The sequence below is a fragment of the Ranitomeya variabilis genome, chromosome 3 (assembly GCF_051348905.1).
Source record: "Ranitomeya variabilis isolate aRanVar5 chromosome 3, aRanVar5.hap1, whole genome shotgun sequence".
Lineage (NCBI taxonomy): Eukaryota > Metazoa > Chordata > Amphibia > Anura > Dendrobatidae > Ranitomeya > Ranitomeya variabilis.
This window is the reverse complement of record NC_135234.1, coordinates 416665525-416684559: the sequence shown is the minus strand read 5'-3', so window position 1 is coordinate 416684559 and position 19035 is coordinate 416665525. Positions and strand designations below refer to the sequence as shown.

The window sequence follows — 19035 nt, the reverse complement described above, 5'->3', positions numbered from 1 at the left end:
GTCTCTTTACCTACATTATGCTGCTCTCAGATGAGGTAGCAAAAACCTGCTGACATATTCCCTTTAAATAGCGGGCTGTGATTTAAAATGTTATTTTCTCTATATACTGCCATATAGTAGTAGTACAATGTATAGAACAAGCGACCTTATACTCTCAGGTTTAAGTCCCATAGGAGGACTAAAAAATAAAATTAAAAATAACTTTAAAATAAAGTGAGTGTTCTCCACTGCATATAAAACTATCAGGTTGCTCAACTTCAATCTAATATTTAGCAGTCTTGTAAGAGTTTACAGTTGATAGGAACAATAATAGACAGAAATAAAGGGGGAAATATGAATACCCTGGTCCCTTTTATGCTACTGGGAACTGACTTTCTTCCATGTAGAAGATGTGCTCTCGGGGCCAGTGATGGGATCAACAAGCCAATCTGCTTTGGTATTTTTATGAGACCTATATACATATATTCGCTATATTAAGCTATACCACATGGTAGCCACAAAACAAATTATATCATCTGTAGTCTTGAAATATTCTCAAATGAATCAATTCATTAACTCACCTGTGGATGACAGCAAATAGGTCCTCAGTAGTGCGGGGTTTGTTAGGGGATACAAAGACTTCGTCAGTGTCAGCCAGGCAATCCTCACTCATTGGTGATAAAAGTAAGTCATCGCTCATTGATGAGTCTGCAGAAAAGGAGATTTCCAGATATATTTATAATTAAGGCATGTTAGGTAAAATACAAGATTCCTAAGTTTAAGTCTTGTTGTAAGGTAGCTCTCAAACTACCTTTTTTGGGGGGCAGTAGTGTAGGTGGGAGCGTTATTTTTTTTTCCTGGGGGAATGTCTACTATCATTAACATTTTATCTTAAGTGCAATCTTTCCATACGATAAAAGAGAGATGTGATATGACCTGATTAATGGGAAATATATATAAAAAGTAGCACAATGGTGCCCACAATAACCAATCATGAAAAAATCAGATAGCTGTAATGGCTATGGATGCAATAGTTAATTTTAGCCGCACAAGGTTGTACCGAGGTTCTACGAGATAAGAAATATATGGCTGCTTTCATTCAAAAATAACCAAATTTACTCTTTTAGTTTTGATTAAAGACAGTTTGTACAAAATGAATTCATAGTAAAAGATAGGGCCGTTACCTTACAATGTGTAAAGTAGAATGCCTATAAATACATTTTATTGGGGCTCTTGAACCTTGCTCCATTGTTTGCAATAACTTTTTTAAATCAGATTTTTTTTAATAATTAGTTTTTTTTTATTAATATTTTCACATTAAAACAATGCACCAAAACTAAAGTGGTAAACTAAAAGAAATTCTTCTCACTTTCCTTCCCAAATATTTTCAAAGCTCTTTTCAGTGCATCTTAAGATCTTACATTTAAAATCTCATAATGTTTAACAGTGGTTCAAATGTAGAACTATTAACTTTAATTGGGTTGTCTGGGACTAAACAATATAGGACCAAACTGGATCGGTCATCGATATTACATTGGTTGGGGTTCCAACACCTGGCTTCCTCACTGATTAGCTGAAATTTGCTCCTACAGCAGCTGAATTTAGGAAACGTACAAAGCAGAACAACACAGCTCTGTGTATTTAATGGCTGCTGCGGAGTACTGCTATTTATTGCCTATTCTCCAAAGCAAATTTCAGCTGACTCCTACCATCTCATATTGATGACCTATCCACCAGATAGGTCATCAATTGTTTAATCCTGGACAACTCCTGTAATTGCAAAGTTATTAAATGGAAACCCACCTTTCCATGAGGCGTCATCTATGCCTTCCAATGTGTCTTCCATCTTGCTGTCCTCTGAGGCACTTTTGGTTGGAATACCTGATACAGTTTCAAATTCCTGCTCTGGACAATCGTCACTGAGTGGATATAAAGTTGAGATCTCTGATTCAAAGCTGAGAGTATTTCCAGGCACTTTGTCATTGTTGCTTATGTCAGGCTCATTGCTTGGCAATGGAGACACCTCAGAAGTTCTGTCTTTCACATCTACCCCAATTTTAGTTCTTTTGACAGATTCAGATATGGTTATTGGTTCACAATGTATATGTGGCTCTTGTTCCGCTTTGAGTTGCCCTTCCTCTTGAGAATGACTCCTTTGTTCGGTAGCAACATCAATAATATTGGCAGAGTAATCTTGTACATATTTTGTAATGGTTTCTGGTTGTGCTGTGAAAATAGTTTCTTCTATAATATCTTCAGCCCGATATTTTTGATGTTTTTCTGGCTCAGCCTCTTTTGTTCTGCTAATTAAAGGTGCTGTCACTTCTGGTTTATATAAACCATGTCCAGTAAAGAGAGCACTTCCTTGAAAAAACATTTCTGGGCTTGAGTCAACTGGTGATGCATCAATATATGGTAGCATGGCTTCCTCAGTAGAGAACTGGCGCAATATTGATTTCCTTGGTGCTGGCACACTTGCTTTTTCAGGGGGATAAGTCTCCACAATTATTGTAGGATCTTGGGTACATAATATGTTAGTGCATTCTTTGTGTCTGGACTCCCTGCTTTGCTTGTTGACTGTTCTAAGATGAACAGATTTCAGCACTGAAGGTGTTATGGCAAGGGCAGGTGAGGAATTTGGATTAAGTTCATCCTCTGGCAAATTTTGATTGATATGACTGAAAGCATGTACTTGTGGTCTGTATGGCAATGGTTTATGCAAGACATGAAGAGCACTTAGGTCAAGATGTGTAGGAGGTATAGCTGAAAGTTCTATTTCTTTGCCCCAAAAAATATTTCCACATTTCGATGGATGTTGTAAAGAGGACTTCCTTTCCGGGACCTTTGGTTTTCTTTTGCCACTTCCAGGTGATAATGGTCCCGAGAAGAAAGGAGTTGGAAAGGATGAAGTAGGTGTTTCTGATTGGCTTGAGTAACCACTAGAAGGTGATGCTAGCCCTGCCAGCTTTTCTGGTGAAGCTAATTTAAACTCATTTTCGACTGAAGGAAGGGAAGGAGTCGTGGCTCGAGATTCAGGCTGGGAATTTTGTGACTCTGAACTTTCTGGTGACTTGATGCATTCTATGACAGTTGTTCCCGTAGCAGTGCTTGAGTTTGATAAAGACCTATAAGGATCATTTGATTTCAAGTCATTGAGGAGCCACAGATCTGCATAGTGATGCTGTTCACCTCCTTCTTCTTTATATGATGGAATTTCTGGAGCAATAAATTGAGTACTCTTTGAATCATCTTCTTCCTGATCGACCCATGAAATGTCCTGTTGATTTGGTGGAGAAAAGTTTTCTGTTCTTGAAGGTGTATTTGAAATCTCAAGTGGCAGCATCATTTCCCTGGAGGTGTGAAGTACTTGCTGTCCACAGGTTATCTTTGGTTCTTTCATGTCAGAAATAACTGTGTGGTTATCAGAAAGTCTCAAAGATGAGCTTCGTTTTGGTGGTGACGGCTTTGCCTTTGGTTTCTTAAATGAGATGTTCTGTCTTCCTTGATTTCTGTGATCTATATAACGTTGCCAAACACAGTCTGAACTCATGGAAGAAATACCTATCTCTTGGTCATTCTCAGTCCCTGACTGTGCATAGTTACAAATATAACTTCTGTTACTGTTGAGACCACAGTCAAAATGCATGGAGGTATAGTATCCTTCAGTGTCCACCGAGTAATGAGAACCTGTATCTGCTTTCTCTGATGCTGGCTTTTCAAGAAAACTATCATATGTGCCCATACTAGTGAAACTTGGGCAGCAAAGGCCATCTCCCTTTATGTGCTGTGGGCTAAAATCTTGACGGCATGAAGCATCATGGTGATGGTGAAGATAATTCCATTCACTGTCACTTGTATTACTATTATTTGGATCATCAAGTAAATCAGCAACTGTCGATGTAAAGGAGCTGGCCCTATGGGCTCTTATGCTGTCCAAGTGGTCATCATTGTATGGTTCAATGGTAAAGATATTAGAATCTTCACCAGTATGGGGGGCAGTGTTTAGAGATAACTCTGAATCGCAATGTGAAGACCCAGTCAGTGGAGGAGAGGCTGCTGGTGGAATTGTTTCTGATGTCTGAGAAGGACATGTAGAACTGCTTCCACTCCAGTTTCCACTTGATGACTGATGATCATCTTTCTGATCCATATGTGTACTCAATAACACTCCAGCAGTCGAAATTGAGTGAACAGGGCTTCCAAATGTGTCAGAATTTGAAGAAATATCACAACTGCCTGAATCTGCCATTCTAGATAGCCTTGATCTACCTCTCTCTAAAGGTGGACTGTGGTGAGAATATGATAAGCCTAGGGACTGGTGTTCTGGGGAGCACTGAGCACTTAAGCTGTCTTCCTTGTTCTTAAGTGACCTCTCTGAGGTTATATAACAGTCATCTTTATAAGTTGTAGATGGAACACAGTCATGTTCATTGCTTGCTCTAGCACCTTCTCTAGGAAGACTACGAGAACGAATTCGATTAGACACTGTTGTGGTGAACATTTGGTCCCCAGACTCAGTTAGTGCTGCAATGTTTCCTGCAGAATGAGAGAGTGATGCAACACCTTGGCCCCTTTGAGCTCTGATTCTTCTCCTTGAGGGAGCAGCGATGAGAATGTCCTCCGTTTGGCACTCTGTATCTCGAGTTCCAGATCTCCTATTTGCAGAATTTGCAATATCAGGGTTGTTATGAACTAGAACATTACGATCTCGTGCTACAGGAGACTCATCGGAATCTGAAAGTAAAAAAAGAATGTTACAATAGAAGATTTGTGGAGCGGATTTTGCAACATAAATCTGCCGTAAATTCTGAAAGTGTGAACACAGTCTAAAAAAGCTGGACTTTGCATGGTTTCCTCATGTTATCTAAATTTTGTATCAGCACACAAAGGAGCTACTGGACTAATACCAAGTTTTATTTATGAGGTTACAAGTTTTTGGTAACATTATTTAAGGGAGATAGCCAAGCACTGTACTTTATCCATCAGCTCCATTGACCTTGATATCTGTTGCAATCAATGAAAATCTGTTCCATTTATTCCTGCTTCAATTTTTTTGAACCAGTAGCTCCTGCTTCCTCCCTACTTTGAGTGATTACATCACTGCTGGGTCCTATTACTGTACATACAGCACTTGTGTAGTGTTGTGTATAACGCAAATAAAAAGGCAAAGACGGTAATACATTTTCTCTGCCTTCTTTATGGGGAGTCTGGCTGTGTCTGACAGCCATCTCACTGCTCCTCCAGCTGCACGATGGCGTGCAGATATTTAATATGTAGTGATGTTTTAGAATGTCACTGCAGAGTAACACGGACCACCCATATGTTTATTGCCTATGGGCGATCCAAATTTTGATAAAGGGTTTGTCCACTTTTCAGGCCAATATTTTTATACTGAAATGCAGATAATTGGGGTCAAGATCCTTTTTGCAATTGTTGGCAGCAGAATGAGTTGACTGAGAATCTGTTTGTCAGTCAGCTATGACAGTCTACTCGGAAGTTTGTAACGCTTTCATCTGTCTTTTTCTGAACTCCTCGCAACTGATTTATGATCATAGACCACATAAAAGTAGAAAGTGTATGGGAACAAAAAGCTTTTATAAAAATGAAATGTATAATGATACCCATTTGTAAAAAGGATTTTTTTGCCTGAAATACATGCATTTACGTAAAAAAAAGTCTAAAAAGATATACAACCCCTTTAAAGAAAAATAGATATTTTATGAGTGAATCCACAGGAAATATATAACATTAAAACATGGCATTAGTAAAATAAACATATGTATATATAGCACACGAATATATTGTGATAAATACCTAGGCCTTGTTCTGGTTAATAATGTTGAAGATATTTACCGCTATTCCAGCTTTGAGTAGCGTTTTGGAATACATTTGGGGCATTATTTCAAATTGATGCTTTTGTTATCTATTCGGTTTCACCTCCTGCATCGTATGTATACACTGAGCTGTGGCTGAAACCAAGACTGCCGCACGGTGTCAGAACGCTATTAACCTGCAGATTAACGCCATTTCTGCAGGTTAACAGCATTATTTTACATGATAGGTTTCCTGCAGTAGTTTCCTGAGAAGTAATCCAAGATAGCCAATGTCACCTAATAAACCGTCCTAGGTATGCTTTAGGTTGGTTTACAGCCTAAAGAAATGCTTCTCTGGATACGAGTCTTGACTGTCTCTGTGTTATGCTGTAAACTGCAAACAGAAAAACTGATCTCCTGTTCCACGTCCCATTGTAAACTTGTCAGCCTGAGTGGGAAAATACCGTAAGTTATGTCTGTTCATGATGCTGCTGGTCTGCTTGACTATCGAGACAAGTTTCGAGCAGCGTTTCTCCATGGCATAACATGCATAAGAAGGGTTGCAGCCTGATATAGATCATGGTGGCCATCTTGGATCACTTTTTGGAGAACCCCTTAATTTAGGCTGACATCTAGCATGTATCTTTCCCTACTTTGCATTTGCTTTAGTATGCTAAATCAAATTCAGACCTATTTCTTGTTGTACTCTTCTCGGAATTCCTGATATTGTTTTTCTTCTCCTCAATTTCCTTCTACGTTGCAGAACTGATTGTGAATGAACTAGGGAACAGCGTATGCTTGCTTCTCTGTCAAAACCAACACCTAAAAAGGAACAGAATGACTTATTAATTCTTGATAAAAATTGCTGAAAGTACCAAATTACTATAATGCTATATACCCAGGAAGAGTGGTCACTTCTCAACTAAAACCCACGGGAGTTACTGACCCAAAGATCATTAATTCAAAACTTTACTATTACTCTAATTTCTGTGGAGAGTAAGCATGTACGATGATCTGGTAATCCATTCAGAGTCTGGATTGTTCTGGACATGCGCAACCGATAATTACTCTTCAATATGATATATCCGTTTATTATTCTTTATTATAATTACTATTCTAATATATTTCAAAGCTATTAACGCAATCAGCATTTTGGGGACATTTCTACAGCTCAGCACGAAAACACTGCCTATACACATGAAGTTTGCTAAAAATATGTCATTATCATGCGTTCCAAAAGCACATAATTGTAGGAACTGCAATATCCCTAAGTAAATCCTTGAACAAAAACACAGCATGTAAGATTCCATGTACATGGATCCATTGTGCCTAAGTATAATACAGCATCGATAAACGGTTATGTACGGTACACATACTATACCCTTACAGTGTATATATATGCAGATCCTGATGAAAAAAACAATTCTGGGGATCTATTCTTATAACTCTCGTTATTTATAAATATGTCAAATTTTATAGCGGTTGTCCAGCCTTGCGGTACAAATGTAATAGCAGACTTCAGAATCCTCCCATCGCGCTGAGACCCGCAAGGATTCTCCGTTTCCTGCACTAGGAGCGTTTGGCATACTTTCGGTTTGCTCTGATTAGACATGTCCGGCATCGCTCAATACACTTGAGTTGAGCGAGGCAGTGCACATCTAGTCCGCATGTATAGAAATGCCAGCATCAAAGAATCCACACAGCACGCAGTGTGCGTGATGTGAGGTTTCAGAAGCCTGCAGTCACATAGATTGACTGCAGACTTGTACCTTAAGGCTGGACAATCTCTTTAATTTTGCAACCTTTTCCATAAGTCAGAACTGGACAACTACTGATCTGTATGTGATACTTTTTAAATGCAACCTATCAGGTGAGTCCCAACTACGGTCAACATGAATCAGAGACAGGCTCAAGCGTTACAAATATCTATGTCTGTGCTGCATATTTCAGAGTAAAACAAGATATTTGTAACGGTGGAGCCTGCTTCTGATTCACGCTGCCCCCATGGTTCATGTATTAATCACCTGACTGTTTGCTTTTTCTTTTACAGGATTGAAGGAAAAAATTAAACTGAATTGAGATTTCAACTCTTTCTTCTCGAGTTCTAGAAGTTCCTGCAAGAAACACTAGCCAGCTTAAATTAGCAATGTGCTGAGGTTTATGCTAGAAATGGCATTTCATCTTGTTCTGTTCATGCATCAGTTACGTTCTTCATGTTGTAGGGGCATATTAGTGCTGGCACAATGACACAATAAATCTGCGTAATGCTTTTTTCTATTCTTCTGGCTGTCACTAGGTATCACCAATGGGACTGGTATTAAAGAATGCGTGGTTTAGGAAAAATTATGTTACTTTAAATGAATGAGTATATGAAACAATATATAAGAAACTGACATTTACATTCTATACTATTTCAATGTAATCTCTTTTCTATTTTCCTCACTCGTTCATTAGAAATGTTAAAAAATCAGTTGTGAGGACCCCTACCGTTATCGAGATGCCCTAATTCTGGCCATCCTTCTACACAGATTTGAAGTTAAAAGCAGCTTCACTAGATGTTTTATTGGTAACTCAAAAAGTAGTCCTGTTTGTATGGAGCCTGATGAAGGGCTTTTTAACAGCCTGAAACATTACCTTGATATTTGAATTTGTGTACTTGAGCAAAATATTAGAAGCATAGTACTGTCTTCTGATCTGACATGTTTTGGATTTTGATACTCAGCAGATGAGCAATCAGAAGACCTGCCCCACAATTTGGGCGTTGTGTCCTGTTGTAATGTAGCCAGGATACATGTATGTATCAGTTTTGAGTATGATGACTAAATTATCATATATTGGGCATTAATATTACTTTGTATGTACTTTGATAATCTCATATATAGGGTTGAGCGACCTTTAGTTTTTTTGGGTCGAGTCGGGTTTTGTGAAACCCGACTGTCTTAAAAGTCTTAAAAGTCGGCCGGCGCTCAGTCAGTGCGGGAAGCGGACGGCGGGGGACGCGAAGGTGAGTATATACTCTTTGTTTTTTTACATTTTACACTGGTAACCAGGGTAAACATCGGGTTACTAAGCGCGGCCCTGCGCTTAGTAACCCGATATTTACCCTGGTTACCATTGTAAAACATCGCTGGTATCGTTGCTTTTGCTGTCAAACACAACGATACACGGCGATCTGACGACCAAATAAAGTTCTGAACTTTAATCAACGACCAGCGATATCACAGCAGGATCCTGATCGCTGCTGCCTGTCAAACTAAACGATATCGCTATCCAGGACGCTGCAACGTCACGGATCGCTAGCGATTAGTGTGACGGTACCTTTAGTTACAGGGTCAGGCACTGATTTATAGAGTAGCTACTTCTACTACTAGAGAGACAGCTTCTTTCTTTCCAGAGAAGAACTAATTTGCACTCTACAATATTCGATAAAACAGTGGTGGCATATGGTAAATTTCACCATATCTGCTGCACCTTATAGAAGCATAATTATTACCATAACGTACAGTATTTTGGAACTAATGGGAATATTTTGTAAGGAGATGTATTTTGTCATCAGTATTTCTGTATGAGTGTTGCCTGCATTTCAGTACCAAACTCCTTTAGAACAGTACCTATCTTTACGCCCTATTCTAGCATGCCTTGAATGTTTACCATTGCCAGTTTAAGAAGTAGGACAGTTTTAAAAAAGTCTTTAACGTATTGCAATCTACCGGAAACATTGATGGGGATAATGCAAGAAGTGATCACTTGGGACTCCTGCTTCATCTTCTCCTCGGGGGTGGGGAGCGGTAAAACTTTGTTCCAGTTGGTCTGTTTATCCAGTGTAGATGGAACATTAGGAATTGGATTTTTTGGCCTCTCTCCTAAAACCATATCATCTTCCTCCTGGGGTGGATGGGCCTGTCAAACAAATACAGTTGTTATTTCAAAAGAGAGATGGATACAGTCAATACATTCAGAGCAAAGCCATGTTAGTGAGTCAACTAAACCAGTTTCTGATTACATTTACAATCAGTTTCCCCTTTTCTTTATTCACACTTTCATTGGTGGTTGAGGTAGTGGAGCCATGCTCAATAACAAATCTACCCCCAACCATTGCGTCTTAGGTGCTCCCCTCTCTGCGTACTCTAACAAACATCACAGAAAATAGCAGCCATACTAACCAATACCTGGTCGCAATACTAGTGCACATTAGGATGCAGCAAGCTCCCATTATAAAAGACCCTATTGAGTGCCTTTATAGAGCGCTGGATAAGCCTGCTTGATCAAATACTATTGGCGTGATCAGTAAGCCAACATGGTGCACTACACATATCTGTGTGACTGGCAACCTATACAAGTCTTATCTGTGAGCATTTATAATACTAGACAACCACCCCCTCCATGAATGGTAAGTGTGTGTGCTGTTGTTTCATTAGTATTTTTTTTTTACCTTTGATGCCTCTGGCTTTTATCATTGGGGCCTGCTACATCATGTAATGGATTAATATTGGAGCCACGTATGTCTAAGTATGCTTGATTTTTTTTCTGAAATTTTTTTTGGGGGAGGGGGATTTTATGTCTTTTCAGTGAATTGTTTTAAATTTTAATGTATGAACTTGCCAGATAATGACGCGGCTTGTTAGCTTATGCATTCTTGCCAAAATATCAACCGATACTACTTTTTTTTTTTTCATCTTTTGCAGAGTATAGCCAATCCATGTACTGTTGGTGGGGGAAATTGGGATGTCTGTCCTTGTGGGTGCACTTACAGAGTGCTTGACAGCCTGCCTGATCTAATAGTATGGGTGTCACTAATAAGTGGTAAGCCACACTGTGCACTACACATACAGTATGTGTGACCGCCGCCCTATACCAGCGTTATTTGTGTGCATTTACAATATTAGGCAAACCATTATCCCATGATTGATAGGTGTGTGAGTGGTTGTTTTAACTGATTTTGTACCAGGGGCCTTACTGCATCCTGCAGTGTACAGTATTAGTATTGTCACTAGATATTGATAAGTATGGCTGTTTTTTTCTGGGATGTTTTTAGGATTTGTCCTTTTCAGTAAATTGGCCTCAGATTTTAATTAATGTAGGCTAGTGAGGGTAATTTTATCCAAAATGAATTCATCCTTGGGTGAAGGAACTGAATATAAAAATATTTTTTTACACCAAAAAAATACAATGATATATTTAGTTTTAGGTCACTTCAGATTCTTAAATCACATAAATCACATCATACCTTCCATTTGAATAGATAATACACAAGTAATATTAATAAACATGTATGTTATGGAAAAAAAATAAACTATACATTCAATGCATGGACTAAAAACACAGCAGGCAACATAAGAGTACATATCGATATAATAGGAAAGCAAAACATGGACAACACAAGATAGAATAAAAAATATGAAGCAAACAAAATGTAACAAGAAAATACTTTATGTTTTAATTCCTGTGTTTCCTAATAGTCAAATTTGGTTCTTGCCTATAGTACATAAGTCTCATTTCTATGTCAAGTTCAAAAAGCATAAAAATGAAACATAAGACTTGTCTTTAGATTGTAATTACTCTCCATTGTTTATCTTCATCACGTGACAAAGTCTTCTCGCTGTTTGGCGACTATCATTTTTATGGTCTCTCGTAATCACGGCTAACAAACTTTTCACAAAGGGGGCCACATGAAGGGATAGTTAAGTAATCCATGTTGACACTTACCTCTATAATATTTCCAGGCCATACAACTAAGTGCCACATAAAATGTGATTTTAGGCTAACTTTGCTGGAAGACCTACATCTTTATCCTCGTCCAACTGCAGCCTTTGTGTCCATTCCCAGCAGACATGAATAGCTCATACAAACTTCAAGTACAAAAGACTTTGTTTCCAAGGTAACATAGGGAAAAGTTTGCAGCACGCTAATGGGAAAAGACTGGAATTCATTGCGGATTCCTTCCCCGAATTACAAAGGATCATTGGACAAGTGTGTAGTGACCTGACATCTTGTATCACTAGCATCACTGTGTCCATAAGCAGCCAACATCCAATACTGAGAAGCCTCCGCATGTGAAATCCAGAAATATTCCATATAGATTCAGAAGATGCAGATTATCTTCAGAAAAGGGTTTTATACTATATATATAATAGCATCTAGTAAAACATCACAGGTATACGCACTTAAAACCTACTTTGTGAATACCTGTCCTTTTTAGCCATGACCATGGTTGGATCAATCAACCACAAATGAGACCATGAAGACTTACACTAAATACATATTATTATGATAATCAACAAATATATAATCCCCATAATTTATTTTTGGATAAAGAGGACAGAGCTAAAGCATACGGTAAGATTTCTTAGGGAAGTCCTTTAGAACCTAAGGGTGTTAAACTCAAATATTTGCTTCTGTGATCATCCCATATATCATACTTTTGTTTCAATTTTTTTTATTTATCCCAGTTGAAAGATTGGATCATCCAAACATTTTTTATTTCTTATGTTTTATTTATTAATTATTTTATTTATTATTATTTCTTTATTCAGCCCAGTTGAGAGATGGGGCAAATTGGTAAAACACAAAACATTTTTATTTTAGGTAATGGTACATGTTCAAATACCTGACTAGAGTATCATTTCAGAGCTTCATTTTCATTTAATCAGGTGAAGAAGGATTAGTAAGGGAAGTATAAGTGGTTACAGAAGCAGAAAGAGGTAATATAAAGAGGGATAGAGTGAGGCCAGTAGGAAGGACTAGGACAGAAGGACACTTCATCATTCCAATACCTTTCTACTCCATGGGGTCAAATGGCAACATTCAGTGGGGGAGGGCGGACGGGTTCTGTTAAACTAGGAACATAAAATGTGGGAAACATTAAAAGCATGCACAAATGGTAACAAAAGTATGGTAAATCAAGTAACAAAATAACCTTACAACTTAAAAGTAAAAAAACATGCATAAAATGAAGGAAAACAAAATGATTAGGAATCAGTGATATGTAAATAATTGTAGGAAGGCTTCAACAAAATGTTCAGTGACTATTGGAAAAGTTACACTAGGTGGTTGTCAGGTGTACACACTGTACGTTATACTGAGATATGTCTAGAATGGATACCAACAGAGTCTTGAAACACCAATAAAATCAAGTGTTTTTTTTGTTTTGTTTAACTACTCAAAATATCAGGTTGGTCAGCATATGACTCCACAATGACATTATAGAACGTTGTTGCAGATACCTGGCACTGTTCTGGCTTCTTTTACTATTTTACATCCAACCACTGCTGGAGCTGATAACAGCGGATTACTGGTCCTGCTTATGTTGGACTCCCACCGATCTGATATTGATGACCAAACCTAAGGATAGGCCATCAATTCCTAAGTCCTGGACAGCCTCTTTCATTGCGAAATATATAAATATATATCTAAAACTCTAAAACTAATTATAGCCAAAGCATACCCTAAGTTTTTTTTAGCATATTATCTTTATACAATTCCGATACATTATCCTAATTCTAATGCAGACTTTGATATGTCATAAACCGCCACTTAGGCTTTGCACTAGACATAACACAGTGTATCAGTTTTTCCTGTTTATGTCAAAGTTGATCATAATAAACTTAAAGTAGCTTCAGAAAATGCCGGTCCTTGGGATCAGTTTGTTATAAAACAACAAATCGCTCTTTACTCACTCTCCGTGGAGTTTCCGCCACTGCTCGTGTGCCAGTTATTGACTGCTTTAATGGAGTCACATTGACAAAGCGGCAGCCAATCATTCAGCTCAGCAGCATTATGTGGGGCGTTGCATCTACATGGGCAGAGCTTTTGAGCTCCCTGATTGGCTGTCCCACTGTTAACAGCGTGAATGGTGGCACAAACTCAGTAGTGGACTCTGTGGTGGTGAGTAATTCGCATCAAACTGCATCTGGAGACTGGGATTTTCTGAACATGGTCAACCCTTTGAAGTATCTTTTAAAGATAAGCAGATCAAATTTGCATCAAATTGTTTTACATCTAATTCTTGTAAATCCTGCAAAATAGTGGCTAGCTGTCATTTTGATGGGTTCAATAGTTCAAAAAAAATAATACTCACCTAGCACTCACCTTCACTAAGCCATCGTCAGTGTGTTCTGGCACCCGGCATCTCCGGGCATCTCCTGCACTGACTAGAACGCTATGTCATGATGTTGCCTAGTTAGAGCAGAAAGCACCAGAGAAGCAGAGCATCGGGAGACACTTAAAATGCCAGGTGCCAGAAGATGCTGAAGATTGCCCAGTGAAGAACGTATCATTGACCAGACTTTAGAAGATGACCGGACTAGAACAGGACCAGTGAGGATTGGATAAGTATAATTTCTATTTATTTATTTATTTTTATTTTATTTTTACCATGTGTTTATTATGTTCTGTAGTCTGGTGACACCTTATAATAATACATTCTATTCACATCATATATTTGATGCAAATCTAATTTCATGGCCAAAGTGAAAAGAACTGCTGAATTTGAATTTCAGTACATTCGCTCATCACTAGTTTCTTTTTCATAAATCATTTCCTATAATACATTTAGGTTTTTTAACTGCAATATCAGGCTCCCAATATGTCCAGTGACCCCAAACAATGCAGTAGTGGTCTCTGGCTTCCAAATTAATTTGATTGATAATTATATTTTGCTATAAAGATTAGACAAGATCTTACTGGTACAGGCTGTTGTTCCTTTACTTCACGTCTCTTTATAGTATGAGCTGCTGGATATGAAGGGAATGGAGGTGCAGCGAAAACCGAGCCGGTGAACCGTCTCTCTCTGTTATCTGCTCTGGCCCGCTGCTCTGTTTATAAAAAAAAAAGAGTAAAATGTGAGTTAGTGTTAGAAATATTTGTTAAATCACTGGAAAACTTATGTGGACAACATGAACTGAACAAGTGTGCTAATACGATTACACAATAAATGTTGTCTGTTGGTGTTCTTCTTTTCCACAAGATGGCAGACATGCTTCGGAGTTGTTTGACAAACCATCTATAGTTGGAATTCAAAGTATGTAAAGTCTAATGATTACGCTAATTAACCAGAAATACACACCTGGTGAAAATTGTTGGTACCGCTCGTTTAATGACCGAAAAACCCACAATGGTCACAGAAATAACTTGAATCTGACAAAAGTAATAATAAATAAAAAATCTATGAAAATGAACAAATGAAAGTCAGACCTTACTTTTCAACTATGCTTCCACAGATTTTTTTTTTAAATAAAACTCATGAAATGGGAATGGACAGAAATGATGGTACCCTTAACTTAATATTTTGTTGCACAACCATTTGAGGTAATCACTGCAATTAAACGATTCCTGTAACTGTCAATGAGACTTCTGCACCTCTCGACTGGTATTTTGGCCCACTCCTCAAGACCAAACTGCTTCTGTTGTCTCGTTTTTGATGGTTGCCTTTTCCAAACGGCATGTTTCAGCTCTTTCCAAAGATGCTCAATAGGATTTAGGTCAGGACTCATAGAAGGCCACTTCAGAATAGTCCAATATTTTCCTCTTAGCCATTCTTGGGTGTTTTCAGCTGTGTGTTTTGGGTCATTATCCTGTTGCAAGACCCATGACTTGCGACTGAGACCAAGCTTTCTGACACTGGGCAGCACATTTCTCTCTAGAATCCCTTGATCATCTTGAGATTTCATTGTACCTTGCACAGATTCTAGACATTGTGCCAGATGCAGCAAAGCAGCCCCAGAACATAACAGAGACTCCTCCATGTTTCACAGTAGGGACAGTGTTCTTTTCTTGATATGCTTCATTTTTCCGTCTGTAAATATACAGCTGATGTGCATTGCCAAAAGTTCCATTTTTGTCTCATCTGTCCATAGGACATTCTCCCAGAAGCTTTATGGCTTGTCAGCATGTAGTTTGGCAAATTCCAGTCAGGCTTTTTTATGATTTTTTTTCAACAATGGTGTCCTCCTTGGTCGTCTCCCATGAAGTCCACTTTGGCTCATACAACGACGGATGGTGCGATCTGACACTGATGTTCCTTAAGCTTGAAGTTCACCTTTAATCTGTTTAGAAGTTTTTCTGGGCTCTTTTGTTACCATTCGTATTATCCGTCTCTTTGATTTGTCATTAATATTCCTCCTGTGGCCACATCCAGAGAGGTTGGCTACAGTCCCATGGATCTTACATTTCTGAATAATATGTGCAATTGTAGTCACAGGAACATTAAGCTGCTTGGAGATGGTCTTATAACTTTTACCTTTTACATGTTTGTCTATAATTTTCTTTCTAATCTCCTGAGATAACTTTCCTTCACTTCCTCGGGTCCATGTTGCATGTGATAAACACCATGTCACCAAACAGCACAGTGAGTATCTGTAGCCCTATATACAGGCCCACTCACTGATTCCAAGACTGTAGACACCTGTGCTGCTAATTAGGGGACACACCTTGATTTAACATGTCCCTTTTGTCACATTATTTTCAAGGGTACCATCATTTCTGTCCAGCTCTATTTCATGAGTTGTTTTTTTTTTAAATTCTGTGGAACCGTGGATGAAAGGCAATGTCTGACTTTCATTTGTTCATTTTCATAGATCTTTAATTTATTATTACTTTTGTCAGATTGAAGTTATTTCTGGGACCATTGTGGGTTTTTCTGTCATTAAACGAGGGGTACCAACAATTTTGACCACGTGTGTATGTGTTTTTCTAGTATTCTTATATGAAAATTGAAAATGCTTGTTCATTACATTCAATGGAGACATTTATCTTTTCACAGGAAAATCTAAACTTTCTTTATATACTATCTAAAGTGCCATAATGTTTTTCAGAATAAAGCAATTGTCTGTCCATTTAAATACACATACAGGTCCAATATTAAACAATGGATGAAGAACAGTATATGGTCCTGTCTGCTACGTATATCCCGATACAGCAATTCTGTGCATCTAAAAAACATAGGGGCTGTAGGGCTTAACAACCTTTTTTTATTTTTTAATTTCTTATCTCCGTTCCAAAAATATTATATTGTGAAGTTTGGTTATAATTTCCATTTAGACCAATTGGCTCTTAGCAGAGATCCATCTCTCGGTGTTGCTTTTTCCCCTGCATGATGCTTTCCAATCGTAAGCAGAAGGTGTCATGCAGGGAGAAAAAAAAGAAAAGAGCTTCCCAGACAAGTTCAGACCCTGCTTTCTCTGTGTCATAAGGAAAGACATGTAATGACACACACCACTGCTCTCCTGTGTGATCTCATTGCTGGCATCTACTGTGTAGAGTAGAGCAGAGCTATGTGTCACTACAAACACCTCTTGCAACTTGTATCACATAGCACTCAGTGTGGGGGAAGGGAGAGCAGAACAAAGATATATGACATTACAAAATCCTCTTGAAGCATTCAATTAATCTCTGGTATCTGACAGCTCTGTTCTACACCCCCTCCCCCAATATTAACTACCCCGACATAGAAGCTGCAAGAGGTGTTTGTAATGACACATATCTCTGCTGTAATCTACACAAGTGCCAGAAGTTAGATCAGTGAGGAGAGCAGCATGGCTATGTGTGATTACATGTCATTCCATTTCCATATCACACAGAGTAAGCTGCGTCTGAACTTTTTTGGAAGCTGGGCTCTTATATTTCCTCCTGCATGATGCCTCTTACTTAAGATTGGTCAGCATCATGCAAGGGAAAAAAACACGACCCCAGATAAGAATCTTTGCTAAGTAATATTCCCTTGGTCGTAGCATAAATTAGAATCAAAACTTTACAAGTTTAGAATAAATATTTCCACACTGGAAATGAGAGATTAAAAAATAAAATATATATTTTATTCAGCCCTGCCGACATTAACTATTCCATGGAGTGGGAAGTTTAACATGTTACAACTGGTGAAAGGTCCGCTTTAAGCAGATGAAATGTTCCTAGTGATTTGACCATGAGTAAGTACCCGACTGTAATATAAAGTATAAACCTGTACTATAAATTCTGTAATATGAAGTATAACAATACTAAACCACACATTATACAGTTTATATATCCGACAAATACCAGGAAATAATCCCAAAAAATATTCTGGAAAAAATAGTTATATTGTAGTAATATATCTTCCCTCTTAAGTATAACTGATGTTCTGATGGACGCACTCATCTAGTCTACATGTCTCCAAGTGCTTCGTTTTCCCTTTTTATTCATTATGCCAATTCAATTGCAATTCAGCCTCAGTTAACCCCTTTCTTCCAATTTATCAAGATGAGTCCTTCTTCTCAGATCCCTTTTTCTTTTCCAGCCTTGATTTAAGGCTGTTTGATAGACAGGAGACTAGGCAGGCCGTTGGAATTTTTAGTGTCAGAGGAACATTACACCTTGTACATGACTTCACTGAGAAAGAAAATGCCTCTGCAAGATAAAGCTTTTACAGCAGCTATAAAACTCAGGCAGGGAAGCCACATGTTTATGATATAATTAGCCCTTCAGGCCCAGAGAGACTAAAAAAGTTGTCCGGCCCAGTGCAAATTTTTGGTTGCCGGTTTCAGTGGTCATCACGTGAATGAAAGTTTGTGATTTGCATACTTGAGGTCATGTGCCAACTTGCTTCTTATCAGCTTTTCTCAACAGAACATTGAGAGAATTGGATGAGAAGATAGATGTTTGTAAGTATGCAAGAGAAGCTGATGAGAAGCTATACTACACATATACTGTATGCTAGAGAAGCTGATGAGAAGCTATGCTACACATATATGCATATCGCAAACTTGCGGCCTTAGGAAGACTAGCAACTTGCAACCAAAACAAAGCATTAAAGGCGTTCTCACTCAGACAACCCCTTCTCAATTCCCCCTTGTAAAATAACAACACCTACACTCACATCCGTTGCAATAATGCCAGCACCTGCTCTCCCGGGGCTCACATGACATTATGTCAAACGATCCCTGCAGCCAATCAGCACTGCCTTCACTCTCCTCTCATTCACACATATCAGATATTCGGAGGTAAAGAGCGCTGTGGCTGGTCTCCCAATTCCTCTGGATTTCAATTACATTCGTAGGAAAGGAGAGTTGAAGCCAGCACTAATTGGGCGCTGGGATTGCATGACATTATTATTATGTCACGTAAACTCTGGGAGAGACAGTGCCAACACTGGAGGTGAGTATAGTTGTTATTTTACTAGGTGGCAACATAGAGATTCAGAAGGGGTTTTCCAAGTAGTGGACAACCACTTTAACAATGTGTATACTACACCATGTTAGGTTTTGGCAAACTG

At 38.4% G+C, this 19035-nt stretch overlaps 1 protein-coding gene across 4 annotated transcripts in view; it reads right to left on the bottom strand.

Moving 5' to 3' along the window:
- The window catches only part of NHS (NHS actin remodeling regulator), a 278531-nt gene that overhangs the window by 10291 nt on the left and 249205 nt on the right, over positions 1-19035 (bottom strand). For 2 of the 4 annotated variants that reach the window (XM_077296316.1, XM_077296318.1), the window contains exons 3-8: positions 14475-14605; positions 12566-12628; positions 9503-9692; positions 6483-6614; positions 1783-4713; positions 561-687 (exon numbers count right to left, since the gene is read on the bottom strand). In XM_077296316.1, coding sequence (XP_077152431.1) covers positions 561-687; positions 1783-4713; positions 6483-6614; positions 9503-9692; positions 12566-12628; positions 14475-14605 — 3574 coding nt within the window. Of the gene's footprint in view, positions 1-560; positions 688-1782; positions 4714-6482; positions 6615-9502; positions 9693-11498; positions 11633-12565; positions 12629-14474; positions 14606-19035 lie in introns of those variants that run through there. The other 2 variants (XM_077296317.1, XM_077296319.1) reach the window with 2 other exon arrangements.